Source organism: Adiantum capillus-veneris, chromosome 9 (assembly GCF_014529385.1).
Source record: "Adiantum capillus-veneris isolate H3 chromosome 9, ASM1452938v2, whole genome shotgun sequence".
Taxonomy (NCBI): Eukaryota; Viridiplantae; Streptophyta; class Polypodiopsida; order Polypodiales; family Pteridaceae; genus Adiantum; species Adiantum capillus-veneris.
Genome location: NC_140939.1, coordinates 159,604,749 through 159,632,188, shown reverse-complemented (window position 1 = coordinate 159,632,188; position 27,440 = coordinate 159,604,749). Strand labels below are relative to the sequence as shown.

At 39.1% G+C, this 27,440-nt stretch overlaps 1 protein-coding gene across 1 annotated transcript; it reads left to right on the top strand.

Annotated features, from left to right (window-relative positions):
* Positions 1 to 1,256: 1,256 nt before the first annotated feature.
* LOC147451469 (LOB domain-containing protein 4-like) lies at positions 1,257 to 2,788 on the top strand. The gene is made up of 2 exons (XM_086520941.1): positions 1,257 to 1,817; positions 1,918 to 2,788. Exons 1-2 carry the CDS (start codon positions 1,647 to 1,649, stop codon positions 2,248 to 2,250), a joined length of 504 nt encoding a protein of 167 aa, XP_086377067.1. The 5' UTR covers positions 1,257 to 1,646; the 3' UTR covers positions 2,251 to 2,788.
* The last annotated feature ends 24,652 nt before the right edge of the window (positions 2,789 to 27,440 follow it).

The window sequence follows — 27,440 nt, the reverse complement described above, 5'->3', positions numbered from 1 at the left end:
ACATCTCAAAATGGGTGAAATGCTTAAGACAAAGCAACCTCGCTTTCAATATTAGTTGCAATTTTTAGAGTAGGGGCTAAGAGTGCCTTCTCAAAGGCTAGAGAGGGAATTTTTTCAATAGCAGTTTTGGCTCACCCCATATACCAATGACCTGCTCGAGAGACTTTTCTGTAAGAAGTATTGTGTCTAGATTGGAATATGGTTGAATCAAGCCCAAAGTGTGCAAAGCATTTCTGTGATTGGTTATTGGTAGTCATGGAGCGCTCCCCCATAAACCAAAGAAAATGGAGGGCTCGCCAAGTATGTCAAGGGTTGTAGATAGAGAAACGCAGCCCCATACTCCCGTTATGAACACTCCCTCCCGATTCAGGTTCATACACATGGGACTCGATGATTTTATTTTCTTTTGACTGAATTACCCACTACAACCCGTGAAAGTGGTGATCCTTGCTTTTGGAGGGTACTTCAACCACCCTCCATCGAAGTTGCAGGAGCCTTTTCAGTGGCTTACTCCGAAACCAGAGGAGAGGCAATATTGAAGATATGGCGCTACCATAACGACGCAAGAGGACCCTCTAGAGGCGTCTCCAGAGGGTCTATGGCCTCATGGGCAACTACGACATGAACAATGGGGTAATTTGGTGTAAGAACCTTCAAATTTTGTCAATTTACCTCTATTGTTTCACATATGTAGGTTTGCCAAGTTTTTGGAAAAAAGTTTTTTTCGAGCACTACCTCCAAGGCCCATCCATTCTTATGGGGCTGCCCCTAGGGAAGCCCTCTTCCTTGACTTGGATGAAAGTCAACAATGTCAGAGGCGAGTTCACAAGCTCTAGCAAGAGAGTGACGAGCTTGTGCCACCCACGCGGTCACTCCTCAAGTCCACCTTGAGGCTTGAGGCATCGTAAAAGCTGCACACAAAGGGAGCTGGCCTATTAACGTTGTAAAAGGTGTAACTGACCCTTTTCCTTCTTCTTCTTTTCTTCTTTCATGGGTGCTTTTGACAGAAGAAGAGTACATTCACCCCTGCGCATGCACATTCATGCACACACACACACACACACACACACACACACACACACAGAAAAATCGAGCTGATAAGCACCAAAATAGAAATGGGAGCACGGTCCACCCATCACTAATCCGGAATATGCAACAGCACGCACGCGTGCGAGCGCGCGCAGACTCTCTCCGTCTCTCTCTCTCTCTCTCTCTCTCTCACACACACACACACACACACACTCTCTCTCTCTCTCTCTCTCTCTCTCTCTCTCTCTCTCTCACACAACGCACATCGTGCGCTCTCCCCCTTCTCTTCCCTTTTGACGTTTTCATCAGTGTTTGTAGGCGGTGGGCGCTGAAGCCTATGCGCGCACACACACACATACACGCTTTCACGAACGCACGCACGCACATACACGCACACTCAACAGCAGGCCTATAGCAACCCCTTCCGCTCATTTGGGTTTCTTGCTCGTGCAGATTTGCTATTATCGATACCTACACACATATCCACGGAATTGCACCCCTGGTTCAATACACACACCCACTCACCCCTCTTTTCGGTTAGAGGCCTCTTGCAGGTTGTGCCTCTCTCTCTCTCTCTCTCTCTCTCTCTCTCTGTGTCTGGTTTCCTCTGCTGCAGCATGAGAGATGTGCGATCCTCGGGCTCATCCCCTTGCGCAGCCTGCAAGCTATTGCGGCGACGCTGTGCCGTCGGGTGCATTTTTGCACCTTACTTCCCTGCGGAAGAGCCCCTCATGTTCGCAAGCGTCCACAAAGTGTTTGGAGCCAGCAATGTCAACAAGATGTTACAGGTAATGTTGAGAGAGAGAGAGAGGGAGAGAGAGAGAGAGTATATGTGTGCATATCGGTTTTGCCCAGTGAGTAAAACCGACATTTTTCTCCTTTGATCAGGATCTTCCAGAGCATCAGAGAGGAGATGCTGTGAGCAGCATGGTTTATGAAGCAAATGCGAGGCTGCGAGATCCTGTCTACGGATGTGTCGGAGTTATTTCCTCTCTTCAGCACCAGGTAGCGCAGCTGCAAACGCAACTGGCATTGGCGCAAGCGGAGATTGTGCGCCTTCGAGTGGTATGCGTTCCGCCGCATAATGCAAATGGGGTTGAATTACAATCACAGGATCAGCTTCTACCACAAGTAGATCAGAAGCCTTCCACTATGTTCCTCTCTCAAGAGGGGCTACAGCATGTGGGGTCGCAGGGACTGTCGTCGACATGGACCAGTTAGGTGTATTTCTCCAGCTTGATGGTTCCTAATACTTTCTATACATATTCGCAATGGTGCATCGACATACCTGGCTTGGATTGCGTTGAGCTTCAACGGATTCAGCTCCTCCTGTGCTATTGCTGCATCAGTACTAGTGTACCTAGCTTCGATTTGGGTGAGCTTCGACGGATTCAGCTTCTCCTGTGCTATGCCTGTCAATATCAGCTTCTCCTGTGCTATGCCTGTCAATATTATTTAATGTCGAGACCCCTGCTCCTGAGCTTCAAACGGTAATTTCTCTGTTACAAATCCTTCGTATTAGGGGCTACAACTCTGCCCCATATGTACCATCACCATGAGTAGCACTTGTACACACCCCTAGCTCTACCCATACCTTCATATCTTTTTAGCTCCATTAGAACCCTGTGGCTTCTGGGAAGGCCGACACAACAACGTCGCCTCCGATGTCACACCATTACATACCCGCTATAAACAGAGATTGAATCGAGGACTTGAAGTATAGTTGTCAGGTAGTGCCTTGGTTGCATTTGCCATATTATGTCTGGACTCTGGTTGTTTGAGAGAGAGAGAGAGAGAGAGAGAGAGAGAGAGAGAGAGATGGCTATGTGCACTTGGGAGCGGATTTGTATTGATGATAATGGGTTTGGACTGAAGCTTATTGAATCTTAGTGGATACCACTAAATTTGCTTTCACGTGTGTTTGCCAATCTTCTCCATTTAGCCAAATGGTTTATCTTGGTTGACTTGTTCTTTTTCAAGGATGCATTTTGAATGTCCTCTTGATGAAAATGCTTCACTTGAAACACCGCAATTTTGCGGCCTACCGTCTCCACCGTCGCAACATTGCAAACGTCCCTCACAATGAATAAAATATTACCGTGGGTATGTTTGTATCCTTTTAAGTGCCATCAATCTTGGCCTACGTTTTTCGATGTTTTCATCATGAGATCATGCTTACATGCACTTGCAACAAATGGTCTCCTTGCGTTGAAGATGTCTTCATATTGCAATTCTCAGTACATAACAATGTGAATTATCACAATAAGCTCTCTTTTGTTTCCTCTCTTGCAGCATGGTAGATGTTTATGATCCTTGGGTCATCATCATGCCTCTTTTGTTTCCTCTTGCAACATGATAGATGCTTATGATCCTTGGGCCACTACATCTTTGGTTGCAATTGCCCTTTCAAAGAAAGTTAGGTGCTGAGAAGATGATGCATGGTACAAGTTCTTGTTTTGTGCAGCTAGTAGCATATCTATCGATTGCGGTCGCCACCTTTGAATGCCAACGTAAGGTCAATTTGAATTTCAACCTTGGTAGGCCTTGGAAACTCTTGCACATGCTATTCTGGATTCTTGAATGATTGGTATACATGTCATTGGGGGCTAAGTTGAAAAACAGTGTGTTAATGGAATATTAAATAGCATCTTCCTATGAATTACGTTTTTAAAATTTCAATGGCTCCTCGTCGTTCTTTGTAACATCGCTCTTTGTGTTTCCACAACATAAGAGAAGATGGGACTTTGGAAACCTACGTCTTTTTGTGTAAATGATTGGATAATGATGCTTCTTGAAGAGGACCAAAGGAAGTGAATTCTCTACTTGCATGGTCCTTTATTTGCAAAAGAAGGGCCATTAGCAACAACCAAGCAGGTGTTACGATCGTATTTAATGTTTTATTAGTGCAAATCAACGAAGATCTGATCTAACAAAGTGATCGATTGTGGAGGCGAAGGGTGCCGCAACTCGCCAATTTCCCAACGGTAGCAACATCCTGTGCTGGTGCGACTGGCTACGAGGTTGTGTACAGAGTTTATGAAGTGGAGGAGTTGAGTTCGATACACTTCCCCTAATTTGGAAAGCTAGGAGATGAGGCCTTCCCATGTTTGAAAGGAAGGAGATGACGAGTGGGAGGAATCTTGGAAAGTAATGGAATCTAATGGAAGGAGAGCGAGTAGGGAGAGTAGGGCGAATGTATTTCATTCTCTAAATGTAGAAATAAGGGAGGTGGACAAACAAGGAACAATGCTCTTATAAATTTATTTGACTAATTTTATAGAAGACAACTTCCAAGGATGAAGAGAATTGGAACTCCATAATCAAATACTTCAAATAGCCAAACAATTCAGAAGAGGAAACTTAAAATCAATCAACATTGGTTATAGCATACGATGAAATCTTCCGAATAAGAAAGCAATGTACAAATGTTTCTCTCGTGCAATGGAGCATTGGTTTGTCTCTTTACATTGATATCTTCAGATATGTCTTCTTGATACACATTGAGTTTTATTCTATTGTATCCACTAAGATGATTAAACTCCTTCCCTTCTATACCTAAGGAATCTTCTTCTATTGTACCCATAAATGCTTAACATTTTTCTCTTTGGTTGCAATTGCATAGCTAGAATAGCAGAGGAAGTATCCTCATCTAAAGGCATAAAAACCAAGAGCATAACCAAACATTCTAAGGGTAGCTACTCTTCTAAGGGTAGCTACTCTTTCTACAAGCAAAACCTTGTTGACTTGTAAGGGGTCGTATCCCAAGAATTTTGATAAGACCCTTCAGTGCAAAAAAAGGTGTCATTAAAGCTCTTTAAAGAATTGAGCATAAAAAGCACAAAATACTTCTTTGCCAAAATTTGGAAAGTAGTGTATGAGGGGATGGCTTTCCTTCTAGAGGTATCTATAGTTGATTTTCACCTTGACCCTTTTGCTCTTCCAAGAAAATTATCCTTATTGAGAATCTCAATCTGTAATAAAGCAAAAAACAAACAAAGATGTACTCCAATAAACTAATGGTTTCAAAGTAATTATTGATCAAATGCAAGAAATTTACCTTTTGCAATTCATCACCTTCTAGAGATTTTTGACTCCAGATTGCTTGCTCCATTTCTCTCACTAAGATCACCATCACTCTCTTTCACCTATAGCTGGATGACTCTTACGCTCTTCTAGCTTGGCTTCAAAATCCTCATCCTTGAGGGTAGGTTTCTTTTCTTCAACTCTTCTTAAAAACAAAGTTAGAGCATTAGAGGCTTCAACAAAAGAACCAGCAGTTGATTGAAATAAAGTGCCAAGAACTCTGCTCTAGGTTCTCCTTCTATGTCAACAAAGTCTTTGGCAATCTCACAAGATTCTGCAATATCTGCATAACAATTGTTTTCTCTTATGTTGAACCAAAACTCGATACGATGAAAGGGAACAAAGTATTTCCTATTCATATGATAGGAGGAAAGGGTGAAAATTGTCAGTGAAGACTTTGAGATGTTACATGGGTTCTTCAATGATTGTCTCTGTTCTGAAGAGTACAACATCAAGATTAGCACTTTCTTTCTCTTCTACCTAAAAATTTATCTCTTCTCCCTCTACGAACTTACTTTTTTCAATATATGAGAATGTGATCACATTGGAATTGTCTTCAAGGAAATCATGTTGGGTTAAAGGCCAGTGTGTTTGCCCATGTGTACAACCATTCTTTAATCCATATGAATAACTATACTTATACACTAGTAGATTGACTGTGTGTGAGTATCGCCCTACCATATTTATGTGTCTTCCCTTTCCTTGTGCTCTCATTGTGTACCTACTTGCTTGGATTTTTCTTCCATTGACTCCTTTCAACTAGTACAAGAGCCCCACGAGTTGTGATTCTCTACTGATGCATTCTTGTCCGCATCCACATGCATGCACTTTTGGGGTTGATTTTGGTTCCAATTGCTAGTGTAGCACACTCCCCATTTTGGGAGCATTCCCATCAAGCATCCTTGGGTTTCACCCCCCTTTCAAAGTTGTCCTTACCTTCAAAATCTGCATCTTAGCAACACATCAAAGATAGCTTTTGGTTGCACATATAGTCGTCTTGTGTGCAACAAGTGCTACTATATCATGTGTATGAGATGTGGAACTAGTATGGGGAGGCTTTCTTGGCCACTTCTAGTCTTGGTATATTGTCTATGTATGTATCCAATGCACACATATACATTGTTTCTCTCTAGATACAACACACAAGAACATGTATATGCACGTGTAAAGGTGCATGTGCAGGTACATATATAGGTACACGTTGTAGGGCACGAAAAGGATTGTTGAGTGACATACAGGCTCCTCATGTAATCAGAGCATGTGTATGTGAGTGTGGATTAGTCATATGTTAGTTGAGTTTGAGAGGGATTAGCTACTCTTTTGCATTCACTTTTGATGTATGACATGTATGTCATTTAGTGCGGAAGCAAAAAATTGATCATAGATTTTGTTTATGTTTGACCTTTTGGGGGCCTTTTGGTACCGTTTTGCATGTAGAGAGAGTTCTTGGTTCTTGTATTGCAATTATAAATACATGCAAGTACAATAGAGAGTAGTTGTTTCTGAGCTATTCCATGGCTATATCCATGTTTTGCGTCAGGCCAATTTGTAGGACCGGGTAGTAGGCCAAGCCGGGCCAAGGGCTATAAGTAGGGAGGTTGGGAGGAGAACCATATGCCAGTCCACCCTTTGACCTTTCACTGATATCAGAGCTCAGGGGAGGGGAGAGCTATGGAAGAGGGGGGAAAGACCTTGCATGCTTTTTGCATGGTGGCTGCATGAGCTCTCTCTCTCTCTCTCTCTCTCTCTCTCTTTCTTGATCTCTCTCGGAGAGGCTGTCAAAGCCATGAAGAAGAAGGGGCGTGCAGCTACCCTAACAAGGGGGGAGAAAGGGGCCATGGACATCAACCCTAACGAGGGGGGGGGGGGGGGGGGGGGGGGGGGGGGGTGACCTGCTCAAAAACACATGGTGATGAGCTCAATGGAATCAACCTGAGACATTGAGGACTTCTCATCACTGGCTCATGGGCGGTAGGGTAACACAGAGTAAGCTTGCTCTCTCTTACTCTCCCTGTAGGCAGGTGTCGAGCCCGCCATAAGGCCTTTTTATTTTTTTCGTTTCACACTTGCATACCCACGACCATAAGTCCTTAGGGCAATATGATTTGCACAAGGGAGGGTCACCCACCCACGGACAAGGTCCCCCACTCTCTTGGAGTGTCGTCAGTCGACCTCAGTACTCAAAAATTCCATAACATTGAAGGAAGCAACCACCGACGCAACAAGAATATTTTAGACCCTTTCGACGAATCATGCAAAAGATTCAAGATGCATCAAAGTCTTGAATTCAAGACACAGTAAAGTGTTGGTTATCTCACAACAAAATAACTTTGCAAGACAACTTGGTTTTTGCATGGATTTGCGGTTGTGGGTGTAATTAGCATGGCTAATTATTGACGTCTGGTGGTGCCTAAGAGGATTATGCATTCACAGCAGGGGAGTAATCCAAGACTATGGCCTCACTAATACGACAAGGCTACGAGCCACTACATTGGATTTGTGGATGCTACGACATGCATTATCGTAAGAGTCGGTAAGCAAGTTGCTTTGTAGGCTTTACGTCCTAAATTCATGTAATCTTGCAGATCTCCCCGTATTTCAAGCATGGCCAGTAAAGGTTTCCTTTGCTCAACAAGGGCAAAGTACAACAATTCATTCTTTTGATATTTTCGCCCTCAACATTGGCACATGTATTTAATACCAAGGGTAGCATCCAAAGTTGGGCTACTAAGCTATATCATGCATTAGCATGTGGGCTAATAAGCTGTATCGTGCAAATGCATGGAAAATCCATAATGTTCTGGCATCTCAAGGAGATCGGCACGACCGATTGCTAGACTTGCGGCAAAGGTACTCTGCATGGCCAACTACTTGGGATGGACAACCATTTGTTGCAGATTGAGAAACCAATATGAGTGTCTCTCTGTCATGTTTAGGATTTGCAATTTTTCTAGAGCATGGCTTCTCAGTACACTATTTGTTTTCACTTCCATCGATCAAGACAAATCTATATGGTCAAGGACACCAGTAATCAAGCCATGCAGCTATGAGATACATATCCTGCAAGTATTTTTGTTTGCTTTTTCAATACATTGCACACTTCGACAAGGTCGATTATCTGTGATTGCTCGAAAAGGTTGACTTTCTTTTGCTATGACATTGTCAATTGGCAAGAGTATCTGTTTGCTATGAGGACTAGAACTCCGTGAGTACTTATGTGAAGCAAGGCTTCCCTTTCAACATTTGGCATCGCCGTTTCCAATGTTTGGAATATGCTATTAGCATACAAACTTGGGGAAAACTGCCAAGGTGTCTGCAGGTTTTTACATCACATGAGGCCATATATGGTGCATAACACGACGTTCTCTTACACAATAGATATGGCTATGAGCCGAATTCAAGCAATTTTTTATTTTGGAGACTCAAGCCAACTTGCCACAGTAGAGAAACCAGGTTAAACAATTTCAGGCTTTCTTGTTTTTCCATCATTTTAACTTTTAAGTTGGCAAGGAGTGCCTATCGTGCAAAACAAAGTGCTTTGATGGTTTCACTTGAAGCAAGGTTTGTGTCTCATGCTAAGATATTTCTCATTGACTGGGCATCAAGGGCATTGACACACAAGTTCAAGAATTTGACAAAGTAAGGATATAAGCTCACAATTCACGTATGACAACGACGAATTGTGATGTATCCATGCCCGATTGTGCAAGGCAATTTTGGTATCGGCTCAATGTAGGCCCGTCAATGTTGCCAAGGGCTTGACCCTCTACATGCATGGCATGTCAATGAGATTGACATAATTCCATCTCATTACAATTTACACTTCCACTATAGAACTAGCTACTCTGTCAAGGACGAGCTCAATTATGGACGTTTTCAAGCTTTTTTTATAAAAAAAATTTCTTCACATGCAAAGTTCCATACCTAAGTCACTTTGGTACATTCATGCCCACATGTATGCTAGGTGTGTCTAGATGTGACTTATGGTACCTCTCTTTCCAAGAGCATTGTACACGCATATTGTTGTACGCTTATAGAATAAGCTATGACACAAACATGGTCTGCATTGGAGCATATGCTAGAGGCATACACCACATTAGAATAAGGAGTTTTCATCAGCCCAACATTCTCTCTCTCTCTCTCTCTCTCTCTCTCTCTCTCTCTCTCTCTCTCTCTCTCTCTCTTTCCAACTTCTATGCGAGAAAGGTGAATCTTGGCATGATTTTATTGAAATCTTTCTATGTCAATACGGTAACAGGAAGGGCTAAGAGCCATCTATTGCCGCCTATTTTGGAATGTCTAAGAGCTATCTGTTTGTAATCCATCAGTGATTGAACAATTTTATTTAGTTGAGTACCCAACGATTTTAATGGACAAGCCAGAGTCTTGCATTAGCGACTTTTTGGGCATTATTTCAACACTACACTTTCGTGTAAAAATCAAGTTGAGTTTTTGAAAGACTTAAAATAGTAAAGGCTTCTCTCTACTAAGGTGTATAGATGGAGCAAGCATTTCAGACAGCACGGTTGCTCACAAAAACCCACGATTATGGGTCTTTGGGTCTAGAGCAGATCCAGTGGTGAATACGATTCAAACTTGAGTGGATCTTCTATTTTATCTATAGCACTAAGAGTGTCTATACGAGTACAACTTTGGGGTAAGACGCAGCTCGTGATTACTCAATCACTTATTAAAATGTTGATGGTTAATTCTTGGACCCATCACACTTGCACTTTCAAGAAAAGAAGTCCATAAGTTGCCAAGGGGTAGTGGAGAATTTCAACTTCCAAAGTTGAATTCAGATAGCTGCTAGTTGAGCAATTTCCCTAAAAAATTCTAACCACATGGTGGATTTTAACCGAGGGGTTTGGATTGCAAAGGCAACACCCAAGGTTACTTGTGCAATACTACTTGCACCTCACTAATTTTCAGTTAGCACTCCCAGGCCTTTGCAAGCGGGAAATTTGGACAGGTGCCTTTCACTATGGATAAGTGAACACTATGTTCAACCTTCAGGTATGCATTTGATTTGGTTTTGTTTCTTTTTGTTTGCTTTTTCATGAAGGATGCATAAACTATGTTTTTATCCATTTTTGCTTGTAGGGAGGCGTCGTAGCACGACCTAATCACAACCCACAAAATTATCAAATCCATGGATCAAGCAACCCGGCTAGGGCATGGAAGCACGAGCCTAAGATGAATGGAATAGAGGATTCAAGAGATCACCTCTCCATTGCAAGTAGAGATTAGCCATGGCAAGACTAACTCTAAACCTATTCTAATTACTAATCAATCAATCTCCTACACACAGCAAGCCCACCGAAGTCCGACTTGCCATAGACTAGAAACTCCAAACACACCAATGATAAGCACACACTTACCACATGTCCATTAAGGCACTTCATGAATAGCTTACACACACGAGGTGAATGGTGCTAGAGCTCCATAAAACCTATCTACACACACAAGCAAAGAATAGGGCACACACACATATTAGAAGATTAAGACCCAACTTAATCACCCTAATTAATGATGCTAAATATCACAAATCAATTGCTCGTAGAGAGATAAGAGTGGTTACTAGCAAGAAGTACATACATCTCTCAAATCTAGAATAATGAAAGTGTAATACTACTTCATGACAAGATGAAATGTAGAGAAGAAGAGACTAATGAGAAAATAAGAATTAGATTAATCAAGAAGAGCTTACACTAATTACAATGGTTAGCACTAGCCTCTCAAGCATAGACATTAAGCTCAAGGCTAGGCCAAAGGGTGAACACTCTAGAGAGAGGGACCTCTCAAAAGTGGATCCTCAAGAGTGGATACTCAATAATGAAGCCTCCTTGCACAAAGGCTTTCTTTTAAGGGCTTTCCCCACAATCCCTTCTACCATGGGTTTAAGCTTGAGCCCTTAAACTACCATATACAACTTTGGAACTCCAAGTAAGCCCAAGAATTTACAAAGTGTGTGGGAAAAATTATGACATCCATAGCATATCTCCCGCTTGGTGCATATTTGGTGTAGCCTGTGTTAGCCGCTGCTAACATTCCCCCCTTCCTAATTTGGCGCACGTCCTCGTGTGCCGGTGAAGCAAGACACGGTGACATGGTAGAAAGCAAGTCCATGGAAGAAATGTTTGAGCTGCAAAACATAAGAACAAGTAATTAGCATCAAAGGCCACCAAGAATAAATAAAACATGAAGCACAATGATCAATCATGCAAAGTGAATTTTTTGCTTCCAAAAGATGGGTGAATCATAGTAAAAAACTAGACAACTTAACACTAGGTTGGTAACCTAACAGGACATAAAAGTGTCCTTTCAGGGTTTTGAAAAAAACCTCCAAAACCATAGTAGATCCACTCATTTTGTAAAATCCTTTCATGAGGTTATAGTTTAAGGCCTACTACACATGGAAAAATTAAGAAACTTGTAAAATTTCTCATCTTTTGGTCATACCAAGCCTCCAAAGTTGATGGACCAGTACATTTTCATCAAAATAGTCATTTCTTACGTTTTGTTGCATAAAAATAAGATTAGGGATTTTTGTAGGAATTGAGATAAATTCCCTAGTTAACTTCAATGGGTTGGTGATCAGAACATATGATTGCTTCTCACTTACTATTTTTTGTTTTGCCAAAAGAAATAGGTACAAAAAAGTTAAATTTTTACCATTCTGCAAACCTATCATCAAAGTTTCTATAGCCACGCTCAATACAAATAATATATGCATGTTTTCTTAGTTCCCTATTGTCCTTTAGGTTCATAAGGAGCCATGGAGCATGCCAAATGAATAATACATCGCTTACCAAGGGGAATCTTGGGGACAAAGATGAAGTGTTAAATACAGCAAACATGAAAAAACTGGGTTCAACATTATGAGTTGTAGAATCCCATAGAAACTATTCAATATCTAGCCAAATTTGATCCTTATGACTAGATATGGTTACTACCTACAAAATGCATGTAGTTGTCACAAGAAACTAACAATATTGAAAAAGCTATACTTGATATACTAGAATGTTTCGTTTTCTTCTATAATTGAAAAAATCAACCATCGTTGTCTACTATGCAAAATATGGTATTAGGTGCTCCAAAACTCAAGGAATATTAGCTTTATGTTACAATATGCGACATAGAAAATCAAAAATGTATTTGGATATCATGAAAGCCACCAAAAAAATCATAGAAGAGCTAAAATTGGCTAAAAAACAGGATTTGACAATTTTTGTAATTTGGTCATAACTTACAACTTTAAAATTTATTTCTCTCTAGAAGCATCATGACATGTTGAGGACTACTAAAGATAGTTCTCTAGCATTATAGACCTCACAAACATGAATCCTAGAGTGGTATAGTTGCAAAAAGGTTGAAAAAAGCCAAAAACAGGACCTGGTTTGCCACACAGTTTAGGTTGTGAAATGTTGTGCAAGGACAAGGTTAAAGATGTAATTGATATTCCAAAAAAATGTCGAGTTTTTTTCAGCTCATGAGACAACTTTCTAGATAGATAGCACCTCAAAATCCATTTTGAAACTCTTGAAATAATTCAAGGAAAATGGTTACTTAACAGGACATAAAAGTGTCCCATTACCAACTTAGTGTTAAAGCAAAAAGACACCTAAACTATTGTGAAGATTAAACCACTTGAAGTTTCAGTTTTATGCATGAAACACAAGTAATCAATTATGACCCTATGCTAATGCAAGTTCATAAATGTACTAGCCTAAAAACTATGTGAACAATCTTAATAAATCATTCAAGTCTATCATGTCTACGGGCTATAAAAAAGCTCCTAATCTATTAGTACATTGTCAAATATTTTTGAATCTCATGGAAGTTTTTTATTTTTCATTCATTGAAAAAAGTAAAACACAATCACAAGGCTACCACCCCAAGGCAAGTCTAGGTGCGACTCTCGGCTCCTTGAACCCTCAAGAAGGCCAAAAGCCTACTAGCTTATCAAGGCGATGACTAACCCCTATCAACCGAGGGCATCATTTTAGGTCCTTGACCAAGCGAGCCAAGGTGATTCCCCTCGCCTACAAGTGTCAATAAGGCGCTAGGCCTCACAAAGACACAACATAACATAAAAAATTTGATTTTCATGTGTCTAGTAGCATTTTTGCTACTTTTTTGGACACTTCTTTGCTTCATGATTTATTTTTTAGCACATTTTTTATTGCTTCCAACTTGAGATGCTAATGGCAATTGGACTAAATGACTAAAGCCTAATCATAGCCGTAGGTCACGACAAAAATGAATGGAGTATTAAGACTATCACTAAGAGTCTAGTACTAATGAGAAATGAACCTACATTAACCTAAGGCCAATGCCAATTACCTATGATTAGCACACATAAAACCTAATTTTTGATGAGTTAATTTTCACAAAGCAAAGTGTTGAAACTTTAGGTTGCTTAGCTTAGAAGCAAACTTTCACTTAAGCCAAGCAAGAGAATGGAGAGATGAAGAAAATAGAAAAATCATGGAAGAATTATACCTATTCATGCTCTTTTGAGCATCCTTGAGCAAGCATCCCCTTTGTGTAGAGAAGTCTCTTAATCCTTTTTATTTGCAAAAGAAGCCTTTTGAAGCTAAGTGTAAACACAAGCTCCAAAGCCTTTTATTGAAAGCCAAAAAATCACACAAAAACATCAATAAAAACCTAAAACTAGGGTCTTGCATAGCCAAATTTGCCAAAGAGAAAAAACCCAAGGAAATGCCTTTGGTTATGCGCATGATGCTCTTTGATAGAAAATTTATGCATACACAACAACAATGAGAGAGATAAAATGCTTCTACATAAGCAAATTTTGCATGTTTACCATCTCTCATACATGATTCAAACGTCGATTAATTTCTAGCTCAATACAATATGGAGTTAAAAACAATCCAAGAGCTAAAAATAATACAACTTTTGAATGAAATGAAGTCGGTCTCTATAGACAAATTTTACAATTTAAAGCTTTTCAAAAAGTTGGCTATAACACTAGCTCATATGAAATTTTCAATTTAAGAGCAATCTATGAGCTAGAGATGACTGCAACTTATTGAAATGAAAATGAATGGCTCTCAATAGCCAAATTAGTACTTAAAAGCTCAAAAAGGTGGCTAAACACTAGCTCAAATGATTTTTTTTTTTTTGCATTTTTAGACCAAGCTATGAGCTAGCATTACAACTTTAATCCAAACAATTGGAATGGCTCTAATTAGCCAAATTTTGCAATATTACAAAATTGACCCCTTCTTGGATCATTTGAAATCACACTCTTACCCACATCCCTTCAATACAATTAAAATCATTAGTGCTTTTATGCATTTGGTCATTTAACACGAGCATTAAAAAATGCACAATCGATCACAACCCCACAAGTTTAATGCTCACTCTTGGCCATTAAAACAAGCTCAATTCTAATGCTTTCCAATGATTATTCATTCAAGGTGAGCATTAAAATGTACAAGAAATGTTAAGTTTTAGCACAAAGTCCGACCAAGCAATCACAACTCATCATTTAGTGCAACTCACATGAAGCTCACATGCATGTTAAATAGAGCTTGCCATTTTAGTGCAAATTAGAATTTCAATCAAGCCAAGCACTAAACCCTGTTCTGCACAAGCCAACCATTAGTGCAAAATACGATCATTTGTGCATAGAAATTATCATACAATCAAGCACTTAATGTCAATGCTTGCATGTGTGCTCTCCTGCTCTCATGTAGCAATTTTGACATACTAGGCAACAAAAGTGAGAGAAATGACGTTGGTCAATGATTGGGTCACTCGCACTCCCATGCATCCTCAAGCACAAAAAAAAATGATATTGTCATCATGAAAAGGCTTGTCATTTTAAACACCGTTATGAGTGATCATTCAAGGCTAGCGTGCATAATGGAGATATGATGATATGATGAGGTGGATCTGCATAGCTAAATGATATATCTCACCTTCCAATCACAACTTGAAAATAAACCAACAATTAGAAACATCTTCTTTGCCAACTGATCCCGTTTTCGAGCATCCCCTGTGGCCTAATGCAAGACCAAAGTCGTTCAAACCCTCAAGAAGAAGATTATATTTTTGTTTCGAAGGGAGAGGAGATCAATTGTGGGAACGGCTCTTTATTTTTATGTTTAAATTTTCACTTAAATCGTGGAGGAACATTTTATTTAATTTTATTTTCTTTTTTTCTCGCCATGGCTGCAGCTTCGGGGTCGCGAGAGAGAGAGAGAGAGAGAGAGAGAGAGAGAGAGAGAGAGAGAGAGAGAGAGAGAGAGAGAGAGAGAGAGAGAGAGAGAGAGAGAGAGAGAGAGAGAGAGAGAGAGAGAGAGAGAGATGCACTGCAGCCCTTTGATGTTGCATAATATTTGCGCGCTGATGGGGGTGTGTGTGTACAATGTGTGAGAGAGGAGGGTTTGCAGCCAATACGAAGGCCTGCATGGGGTCGACTTCAGCCACTGGTAGCGTCAATAGTGGCATGAGGTAGGGCTTTAAACAGTGCGGCTGGGATAGGAGGTGGTGTAGGTCAGAGCGACTCGCGAGGCTTGAGAGTCAGGGGAGTGTGTTTGTGTGTGTGTGTGTGTGTGTGTGTGTGTGTGTGTGTGTGTGTGTGTGTGTGTGTTGGTGATGCGGCTTTTGAAAGCATTGAAAGCGGTTGGGATTTGCCAGTGAGGTGGGGTAGGTGCGCACTGCGACCTGAGTGTGTGCGTGTTTGTGCTGCCAATGCTCACGAGCCCATGCACAAAAGATTTGAGGAATTGGGTAAGAGATAGAGCGTGTGTGAGTGAAGGCAGTTTTGGCTTTTTTGTAAAATGGTCTGTGTGTGTTTTGGAATCCGAGCCAAGGCGGCCGAGCCAAGGAGGGGCCATGGGAAGCTTGTGCGTGTGTTTGTGATGATAATGCCAAACCGGCTCACGCCAATTTGGGACGAGCAATTGGCGGGCTAGTAGGGCTCCAAGGAGAGACTCAGATCAAACCAAATTAGGCTGAAGGCTTGTGTGGGTGTGTGTGGGTCTTGAGACTCGGGAGTGGGGCTGCCAGCGAGGAAGCCAAAAAAGGCTTGCTTGGTGGGCTTTAGATTTTCCTTTTCAAATTTGGTTGGGGCTCGATCCCATGGTCAACAACATGTAAGGCCATTTGAGAGAGAAGTGAGGTCAAGCCTGAGAAAATGGTGTCACTTTTTGTACAACTTAAAAACTTTTCACAAAAATGATATTTGGACATGCAATTTAAGTCACACATATTTTTTTTAAAAAATGAATTACCATATCCGCTTACTAATTGAATTGCTTCACGTTCACATGGACGCCGATTGTAATTAAAAATCCACTAGAACACTCTTTTGGCATCCAAACCTTATCATTGACAATTTGAGCATGCATATTAATCCATTTTCAATTGATATTGCTTCAAATTCAAGAGCAAAAATTCCATTTTCAATGCACTTTTTACTAAATTGGGCAATGCTCATAAGCAAATCAATTAAGGTTGTCATCTCATTTGCACAACCGGACCTTAGGCTTATACCTAATGATTGCCACATACTTTTCATTAACATTTCACAATAAAAAACCATTTACATGTCCCAATTGACCATCAATCATTGAAAATCAAGTGGTCATGGATGGGCACACACACTCAAATTTTGCCCATTTTTTTGGCAATTAGGCTTATCCAATGTTTGAATTATCCTCACATACTCACCATTTACATGATTTCATACTCATGTATCATCAATTCCATCACTTTATATGCATGCACACACTAAAAATTAGGTGCACACACACTTGAAATTTTTGACAGTTTTTTTCCTCTTAGTTGCATGCACACACACAATGATTTTTATGCACACACATGATTTTTTCTTGGGAATTAAGCATTATCTTGACACAAACATCATTCTTTAGTCAAAATTGACCATAAATTTCATCCCAAAACAATCGAATTAGGCATTCCAAGTATGTTAATTGAATTACACACCTAATTTTAACAATAAATTAGCAACACATTGGAATCAAATTAACCACTCAAAAATTGAATGGAGTAGGTCAATGCACTTACAATCGATTGCATCCAAGCTAATCCTTGCTCCACGCGACGATTCCATCATGCATACACATATGTGGCTCTTCCAAATTAGCCCAAAAAAATTGACCATTTGTAGGTCAAAAATCAAAACTTAAATCATCAAATTAAGCATGGATTAGCACAATTAACTTTATCAAAGTGATGATTCCACGGCCTCTTACAAGGGGATTTCACATACTTTACACTTCAAATGTTAGTGGTTAGGTTAGCATGGTTAGTCAAAATTAGTAGAAATTAGCATGAAATTAGTAAAAATTAGCATGGAAAGAAGCGAAGTAGCAAGGGTTAGCATGAAATTAGTGAAATTGGGGTATCCATAACTCAACATTAGCATCAATTTTTTGCACAACACCATCAAATTAAACCAAACAATGAGTTACACACACTCAAAAACCGAGAAATTAGTAATGAAATTACACTATTCTACACATCTTAAACTCACTAGCTTAAGCTATTGATCCCCGACAACGGCGCCAAATGTAGGGAGGCGTTGTAGCACAACCTAATCGCAACCCACAAAATTATCAAATCCGTGGATCGAGCAACCCGGCTAGGGCATGGAAGCACGAGCCTAAGATGAATGGAATAGAGGATTCAAGAGATCACCTCTCCATTGCAAGTAGAGATTAGCCATGGCAAGACTAACTCTAAACCTATTCTAATCACTAATCAATTAATCTCCTACACACATCAAACCCACCGAAGTCGGACTTTCCATAGACTAGAAACTCCAAACATACTAATGAGACACACACTAATTACCACACATCAATTAAGGCACTTCATCAATAGCTTACACACACAAGGTGAATGGTGCTAGAGCTCCATAAAACGTATCTACACACACAAGCAAAGAATAGGGCACACACACATATTAGAAGATTAAGAACCAACTTAATAACCCTAATTTATGATGCTAAATATCACAAATCAATTGCTCGTAGAGAGATAAGAGTGGTTACTAGCAAGAAGTACATAAATCTCTCAAATCTAGAATAATGAAAGTGTAATACTACTTCATGACAAGATGAAATGTAGAGAAGAAGAGACTAATGAGAAAATAAGAATTAAATGAATCAAGAAGAGCTTACACTAATTACAATGGTTAGCACTAGCCTCTCAAGCATAGACATTAAGCTCAAGGCTAGGCCAAAGAGTGAACACTCTAGAGAGAGGGAGCTCTCAAAAGTGGATCCTCAAGAGTGGATACTCAAGAATGAAGCCTCCTTGCACAAAGGCTTTCTTTTAAGGGCTTTCCCCACAATCCCTTCTACTATGGGTTTAAGCTTGAGCCCTCAAACTACCATATACAACTTTGGAACTCCAAGTGAGCCGAAGACTTTACAAAGTGTGTGGGAAAAATTATGACATCCATAGCATATCTCCCGCTTGGTGTATATTTGGTGTAGCCTATGTTAGCCGCTGCTAACATTTCTCTTAAGAGAAATGACACGGTCATCTAAGCAATTTAGGTTGTAGTGTTCAAAATAAGTTTCTGCATTATGCGGTTATGGATCCACTTGTAGGGTTTGATTTGGCACATGTTGTCATATGGGATACAACATGGTCTAGGAACTCAAGGAGTTTGGTTTAGCTAGTGTGGCGCATGGATAATGAGGGTCTCTCTCACGCACATCGCATGCTTGTTCACAGTTACCTCCACACCCAAGTACATCTTGTACTTGAAGGCTGTTCTATTTTTAGACATCCTTCTCTGAGACATATTCCAGATGTGGAGAATAAGAGTCTCTGGGAGAGATACTGGCACCGCTACTTCAGTTATGTGTCGCGACGATGTCCCTAGGTGCTAGTCGAACCCATTTTCTAGACCATTTTTAGTACGTCGTATCAGGAACAATTTCAGTGGTGGCCATATATTGTTGGATACTCAGAATGACTTGAAGTGCTACTAAACAACATTAACGTATGGTTGTTTATGCATATAACAAGGCTATGAGGAGTTGTTAATGAAAATGTTTCATTGTTTGTCCCTAGAGGTGATTAATGTTTCACCTTCTATTATGGTTCAAACATTTCAACAAGGCTTATAAATGATTCTAGCAGAACGTATTTAGTTTCTTTTCAGAACTATTTACACTCCTCTTTAATGTGTGCTACAAGCATCACATTCGCCGTAAGTATTGGCAAGGATGATCATGGATATACAGGTTCGGATCTGTTTTTTGCTAAATGCATGCATACTAGGTATTATGGGCTCTAATGTTTAGCAAGAGTTGATTTTCAATGGCATGCAAGATTCATCACATTCATACTATGAAGCATTTTGCAGTCTATGTGCAGTATCTCTATGAAATTATGTTTGGATCTAGCGATCACCAATAGAGGTCATGGCTCAGTTTGGGTGCTTGTAGATCTTTCAAGTTAACCAAGATGGTTATTCAGGACATTGTTATTTTCTTAGCAATTTTGTACAACATTGTGATCTCTGTTTACCAGTCAATTGGAAGAGTTTCTGTAAACCGTGAGGAATCCCATACACTTCACTACTATCAGTATCCAAGGGGATAAGCAGGTTACAAAAGTTATGCTACTATCAATATCCAAGGGGATATGTAGATTGCGCAGATTATAAAGTGTAATCTTGTGCTAAAGGATATGCAAAGTGCGTATGTTAGCACCAAGCAATCCAATTAGTATACATTTATTGCTCTAGTTGGATTTGCTTACTCTAAATTAAAGCAAGTTTTCAACTAGGTTTAGTCTCTTCAAGTATAATTTAAGTTCTCAACATTGACCACTGGTTATGGTGAGGTTGTTTTTGATACGAGAAGATAACAAGTCAAAGACTTAAACTTGGCTGATGAGTTACGTCAGCAAGTTACTTTCATGGAGAGTGAAAGAGGTACTTTTTTGGGTAGATCTTTGTTGTGATAACTCATTTAGCTTGTTGATATGCGTTCTAAATGGAGTCTACACACTATGTTGTATGGGATCTGGTAATACAAGACAGTTTCAAATGGACAACAATGTGGAAAATCAAGATATTACTCTTGGTTTCATTGAATCTCCTACTGCACCGTATTCCGGTCTAACAGACAGTTGGATCCTTGAAGGGTGCCACTACAAAAAAACATTAGTGTTCTTGGGAAGATCTCACCACTTTTTTCTTTGAGGACAAAAATGCTTCTCCAAGGGGGGGCTAATGTCAAGTCAATGGTAGGACCGGCTAGCAGACCAAGGGCTATAAGGAGGGAGGTTGGGAGGAGAACCATATGCTAGTCTGCCCTTTGGCCTTTCATTTTGGACCCACATCCTTGCAGACTTTATGTATGCTCGGTCAATATGATATTTTCTCTACTGTGGTTATGTGGAGTTTATATTGCCCCTATAGTAGCTCACTTTGATGCGTTAGTGATAGACATTGTCTATTCATTTGAGTTACACATGCCACAACTTTACACGTTAATATTTGCATAGTTTCATATATTCATTTACTAGATTGTCAATTGTATACTCTGTGTATGTGCTCATTGATTGAGCATGAGTTTTGTTGGTGTTTTAGTTGGCTACAACCTCTTGCTTCCATTCTTGTTGTTGTATGCACCAAAGAGGACACGATTATCAACATAGAAAAGCTGGACGGTACTTACTTGTCGTATTGGAAAGACCAAGATGTCTTGGTGAAAAAGAAATAGATTTGGCCTATCAAAGTCAAGTGGGTTTACATGGTGAAGTTGTCTCCACAACTGATGGTGCAATGAGGCACAAGGGGAGACTTGTTGCAAAGGAATTCAAAAAGTAGAAAGGCATTGATTTTGATGAGATCTTTTGCTTAGTGGTGAAGATGAATACCCTTTGCACAATGCTTGCTTTGGTGGCTACACATGATAAAAAATTAGTATAATTTTATGTAAAATACAACTTTCTTACATGGAGATTTTCATGAGGATTAGTACATGGACTAGTCAACTGGGTTTTTGGCTCCCAATAGAGGAGACTTGGTATATAAGCTTTGCAAGAACCTTTATGCCTTGTAGCAAGCAAATCATGAATGATAGCATAAATTTGACATATTCATGCAAGCTGAGGGCTGCAAGTGTAGGCATGAGGACCCATGCCTCCACACTCGTAGGGGTGCAGATGGTAGTCTTACTATTTTGATTTTGTATGTGGATGCCCCATGTTGATTAAAGGGAAGATAATTGTGGATGTGGAACATAGGTTATGTGAGACATTTTCCATGAAGGACCTTGGGGATGCCAGTCATATCTTGGGTAGATGAAAATCTTACTGTTTTGATTTTGTATGTGGTGGCAATACAATTGTGAATGTGGATGTAGTGAGACATGAATTACATGAGACATTTTCCATGAAGGACCTTGGGGATGCTAGTCATATCTTGGGTATGCAAATCATTTGTGATTGTTATTGCATAATACTCTTTTTGAGCCAAAAAGAGTACATTGACAAAGATCTTGAGCATTTCCATCATTGAGAGAGAGAAGCCCATTAGTACCCCATTGCCTACATATGTGAGACTTAGTCATTTTGGCTACCCTTAGATAGATGCAAAGACTATAGAGATGTCTTAGATTCCTTATGATTCAACTGTTGGTCCTTTGATACATGCCATGGTGGCTATGCATCCAGATGTTTCTCATGAAATTGATGTGGTTATACAGGTACATTTCTAATACGATCAAACATCATTGGGATCATGGATGCAATGAGAGGTAGTCTCAAATACCTAAGGGGGACTTTAGATTTGTCCTTATGCTATGATGAGAAGAACATGTTTGTGCATGGATATGCCAATTCACTCTATGCACAACTAGTAGACACTAATAAGTCTACTGTAGGCTATATGTTCACAATTGTAGGTGGATCGTTGCCTTGGGCATCATGTTTACAGCTACCGTGCAATGATTTGAGCACTAACGTTAAGTATATGAATGCCACAAAGACCACCAAAGAGGCATTATGGCTCTCACCGCTAGTGGGAGATCTTGTTATAACTGCAAATGCTCCTATATTACACTGTAATAGCCAGAGTTCCATAGCATTGGCATAAAATCTCTAGTCTTCCATGCAAAGACAAAGCACATTGAGTTGTTGTATCAATGCATTAGAGAGCTTCTAGAGGAAAATCACATCAAGCTTGTCAAGTCAAGGTACATCTTGAAGATACTCTTGCTAACATACTCACAAAGTACTTAGCATAACAACTATTTGCACATGTATATTGCTGATGGGTATGGCTTAACTTTTTTTTAAATTTAGCCACTTTAAACGCACACTGTCTTTAAGTGGGAGACTGATGGGTTAAAGACTAGTGTGTCCCACCACCCATGTGTACAACCATTCTTTTATCCATATGAATAACTATACTCACACACTAGTACATTGACTGTGTGAGTATCCCCCTACCAAATTTGTATGTCTACTCTTTCCTTATGATCTCTATGTGTGCCTACATGCCTGACAATGCTTCCATAGCCTCCTTTTAGAGTAGTGAGAGAATTTATTTCTTCCTTTCCTTGCTTTGCATCATGTCCACCCTAATATTCAAGAGAATCAGAAAAGAAACACACTTGGTAATAGATTACATGGTTTGATATGCTTAGGATAGCTGAAATGAGAAGGGCACACAAAAGCAATGAATTGTTCTTGAATTTTTTAGTTTTTTGGTGAGCCTCCCCTTCTCTCTAGAATTTTTGGAGAAGTCAGTGAGATGAACATAACTCTTTGAAATCAATCAGGCATGTATCATCTCCAATGGCTTCTTCAAACTCCTTCCACTCATATGATAAGATGGGATTGAAATGTTAATCACAATTGAGATACACTTTGGATTGAGAATCTCAAGTGGTTTTGAAAAGTGAGATGTATTATCCCTTTGTACATCATGGAATCAAGGAGCCTTTCACTTGGGCTTTCGTCAATGATCTTGACCCTACCTAGAGTTTCCTTACTCATCTTGGTATGCGAGGAGAGGAAGTGGGAGGTGTTTGTGTGGAAGTCCAAGATAGCATGGTAGAGCAAGGACTCACTTGGGAGAAGGTCACTCCTTACACCATGTAGGCACGTGAAAATGGATCTAGACATTGCTGATACCAAGAAGGTCTTTGGGGTGTTGTTGAGACTTCAAGAAGATGTTGGTAATGTTGTTGATTCCAAGAAGGTGCCTCACTACGTTTTGATGGAAATAAATTAAATGAGCGAAGGATGCCCAAATGTCATAATATGGCTTGTGCTTGATTCAAGGATAGGGTTCCCTCACGTTCTGCAAGAAAATTCTCTAATCTAGTACTCACAATTGAGAGTAGTTTTATCAAGAAACTCAAGTGAGTCTTTTACATCTAGTAAATCCTAATTTGTAGTCTAATTTGCAGTGAAAATCAATTTTCTAAGATGCTGGGAGCTTAGATAATTATCTTCATCTACATTCATTTTGTAAGTGAAAGATGTGTGCTCTCATACTATGTCTAATGAGAAAGAATTGTTTCAAAATTATCCCTTACCATAGTTGACTTGTTGAAAACTTGAGTGGCACATTCAATGCAATTCATAAAGGAATTGTAGATGTTATGTATGTAGACATGCCACCATCATTTTACAAAACAATCCATCTATTTGTGAATTTGGAGAAAACGAGCTTCCAAGCAGAGAGGGTGTACATGGAGAGACGAAAGATTTATCAATTCCAACTTTAGGATCTCTAGATTGGGAAGCCCCTAATACATGTTCATAGATAGATTTGAAGTTAAAATCAAAGATTATGTACAAAGAACAATGACACTAGGAAGGATTCCAAAGAGGATCTAAGTCCCATGCGAGTTTATACCAGTCTATGTCTTTGTGGCATGTTTCAAATCTATGGATTTGCAAAGGACAAAAACATGCGGTTGAATAAAAGGCTGTCCAGTGGTAGTTGAAGTGGACAATGTACTTAAAGAGGAATGTAGTTCCAAAGAGACATTTCACAAAGGTGACACTATTAAGTGTAGGATAGTCCCAAATTTTGTGTTTATCTCTTATCGATCCTTGGTTAAGGGTATGACTATGGAAGATGGATAGAGGAAAGCTAGCAATTGGATTTCTCTTGATTATGAAAAAAATTGTCCAAAGTTTGAACTAGAATCAAGGTCAAGACATTCGTGATGTTGCAAAAAAAAAAAAAAAGTAGGTGATAAAAACATGGAGAATGGTATCAACTACTAAGTACTTTTTAAAACCTACCAAGTAGTAAAGTGATATTTTTTTCTCTCATGCATCTTTAATTTATAATATTAAAAGTTGTATTGCCTTTTTAAAGTCTTTTGCATATGTGGTTGTACTTACTTGTTGCTGTTTCAAAATCTCCAAGAAGCCTCTTTCATACTTCCATTCTTTTTTAAGCTACATTTTTTCTACTTTTTACTCTTAGTCGTGATAAGACTAACACTACCTCCAACAACTCAACATTCTATTTACCTGTTTAATACCATAGTTGCTTAAAAATATTCTAGTTTTTGTTCCTCCCATTGAAACATCATCGAGAAGATCTCCTATCCCTGTAGAAAATTTTGGACGCGTTTTCAATTGTACATGTCTACCATGAAAGCGGATCCTTGATAGCAAAGCTTCACATTTTTCTATGCATTCATTTGTAAGTTTGGTTGGTTTTATTGAGTATTCATGATCTAAATGTAAGAAAATTATTTTGTGTAGAATTTGTATCTCTGTAGGCAATGTTCATATGTGCACATTTTTGAAAATTTATTAGAAGAATCGGATTCCAAATTCTTAGAGGATGAGTTAATTGATAGTCTGTCTAAAGGGTGGTTTCCCGACTTGACTTTCAACAATTTATCCTCTAGTTTCCATCCTTGCCATACAATAGAAACAAGGGTATTTTGTATTGGCACCCCACATATACCAAACATGCATTTCAAGGCTTTGAAGTCATCAGTCAAACGAAATTCAACCTTGAAAACACCAACGTCTATATTTTTTTCAAGTTCTTTTATTTGTGTTTTATTTAGACCGAGTGCATGTTTTAGATAAGGTATATCTTGGACATGGTGGTCTTGTGGATGACAAAGACTTGACCAATACCTCAACTCCATCTCCAACAATTTGTGGTTGACAAAGCCTTGAACAATACCCCAATAATATGCACTCTTTTTAAATCCATATATGTTTTTCAATGGTCATGGTCAAATTAGAATGGTAGAGTCTTTCTCTAGGTCCTAAAAAAAGCTTAATGGATTGTATTAATGTGGTACCTCCCTAGAATAATGGTGTCAAATGTGTTTGATCCCCTTGTTGAAATGAATGCTCATATGTGAGATTGGATAATGGGTATGAATAAAGATAGTAAACAATAAAGGGCTCCCATTTTTTGTAAGGGTTGTGAGTACTCTTCAATGTGCTTATACCACTTTGTAGGCAACTTGAATTTAATTGAGTAGTTTTAGTAAGGGTATGCAACATCAAGGTAAGTTTCTATGCCATGTATAGGTTGTACTTTTTGTTCAAAAGACTGAGAGATCACATTTATGCATCTTTCTATAGATGAGACAATAGAAATAAAGAGTGTAGATAGAAACAATGAAAAAATTCCATATGCATTGTCTCTTTCAACTAACAACACTCGCTCCCTCCTCTCAATTTTTGGCCTATCTTTGATCAATTATTCCCTTCACAAAGTAGTTCCTAACAATTAAGCTTTGTTTAATACACTCACAACCTAGTGCATATCATGAAGAACATAAAGTGAACTCCCAGAATATATAAGATGAGCTTGGTTGTAAATGACACAATCGAGGCACCATTCAGACTCTCTTTACATAGTAGTTCCTAACAATGTAGCCATGAAGAACATAAATTGAACTTCCATAGTTTAGTTGTCAATGACACAATAGAGGCACAATTTAGGCTACTACAAGTCGTGTAGTCCAAGGCGTTCTCCTTCTGAGTTGGCAGATGCAGACAAAGATTCAAATTTCTTTGTATCTTACTATTTTACTCTTGCTTAGTGGAAAGGTAGCATCTTAGTCTTGTAAATACTAAGTTAACAAAGTATACTACAAAATACTCTTGAGAAGCACTTAGAACATTTCTGGCATTTAATTGCTAGTAATAACCACTATCTAGTGCTAATCCTTTGTATGTATCAAATTTTAATTTGAAATGGTTTGCTATGGGAATAATAATAGAAAGTAGTTTAGGTCTGTTGTCTTGAATTCAAGTATATCAGTGTATTGTGACTAACACTCTATTGAGTGCAATCTTGTTTTAGTTATCACAAGGATTTTTTCACAAAAAAAATTCTATTTTGAAGTGCATACCTTATAAATGCAACCACTTGTATATACATAGATTTGACTCAAAAGCTCTAAAATGGATTCTACCAAGGTTCTTTTACTACAAGTGAAATCTCATAAGTGGATGCTACAATGGAAAACTAGCATCACAGGAAAAAAAGTTCTAAAAGCTCTAAATTAGAAGCTGACAAAAAACAAGGACTCCCATTCTTCCAATACAATTTCAAAATGTGCATATATGTACCTTGCATGTAGAGATCCAAATTCTACACAAAATATTATGCTTAAATTTGGATTATGCATACTCAGTAAAACCAACTAAACTTGCAAATGAATCCATAGAAAAATGTGAAGCTTTGCTATCAAGGATCGACTTTCATGCACGTGCAATTGAAAATGGGTCCAAAATTCTCTAAAGGGACAAGAGATCTTCTCCATGATGTTTCAATGGGAGGAGCACAAGCTATAATATTTATAAGAAACCATGGTAGTAAAAAAGTAAATACAATGTGGAACTATTGGAAGGAGTTATAGATTTGGAGTTCATGGTACTATTGTGAGTACTAGAGTGGTGAATTTGCTTGCACAATGCAAGGGGACACTATCCTAAAATGAAGTACAAGCTATATTGTGCCGTTTGGGCCTCCTTTTCTTATTCATTTGCGTGTATAAATATGTTGTTGTTCCACTTTGTGAGCACAGGGTGAAAGAAAAAAATCTGCATATATTTTCAATTTTTTCCAAGCTTATGAACAATGCTAGCAGCTGCTATGTCATCAAGATGATTGAAATGTATGCTAAATGTTTTGGGACCTAGAAATGAAGTCGGTGCCTGTAGGCCAAGATGTAGTGATGATTTCAAAATGCAGTTTAATAAGCCAAATATGTAGTGCTTGACTTGCTCTCCATGCCTGTCTTTACCCTCGTCAATCGAAGTCCGTGTGAGAAAGATATGAGAATGACAAGGTT

What these genes read in the sequence shown, in the direction of transcription:
- LOC147451469 (XM_086520941.1), top strand. Translation starts at nt 1,647, where the DNA reads ATGAGAGATGTGCGATCCTCGGGCTCATCCCCTTGCGCAGCCTGCAAG. An exon ending in ATGTCAACAAGATGTTACAG is followed by an intron (nt 1,818 to 1,917) that starts GTAATGTTGAGA and finishes TCCTTTGATCAG; the next exon opens with GATCTTCCAGAGCATCAGAG.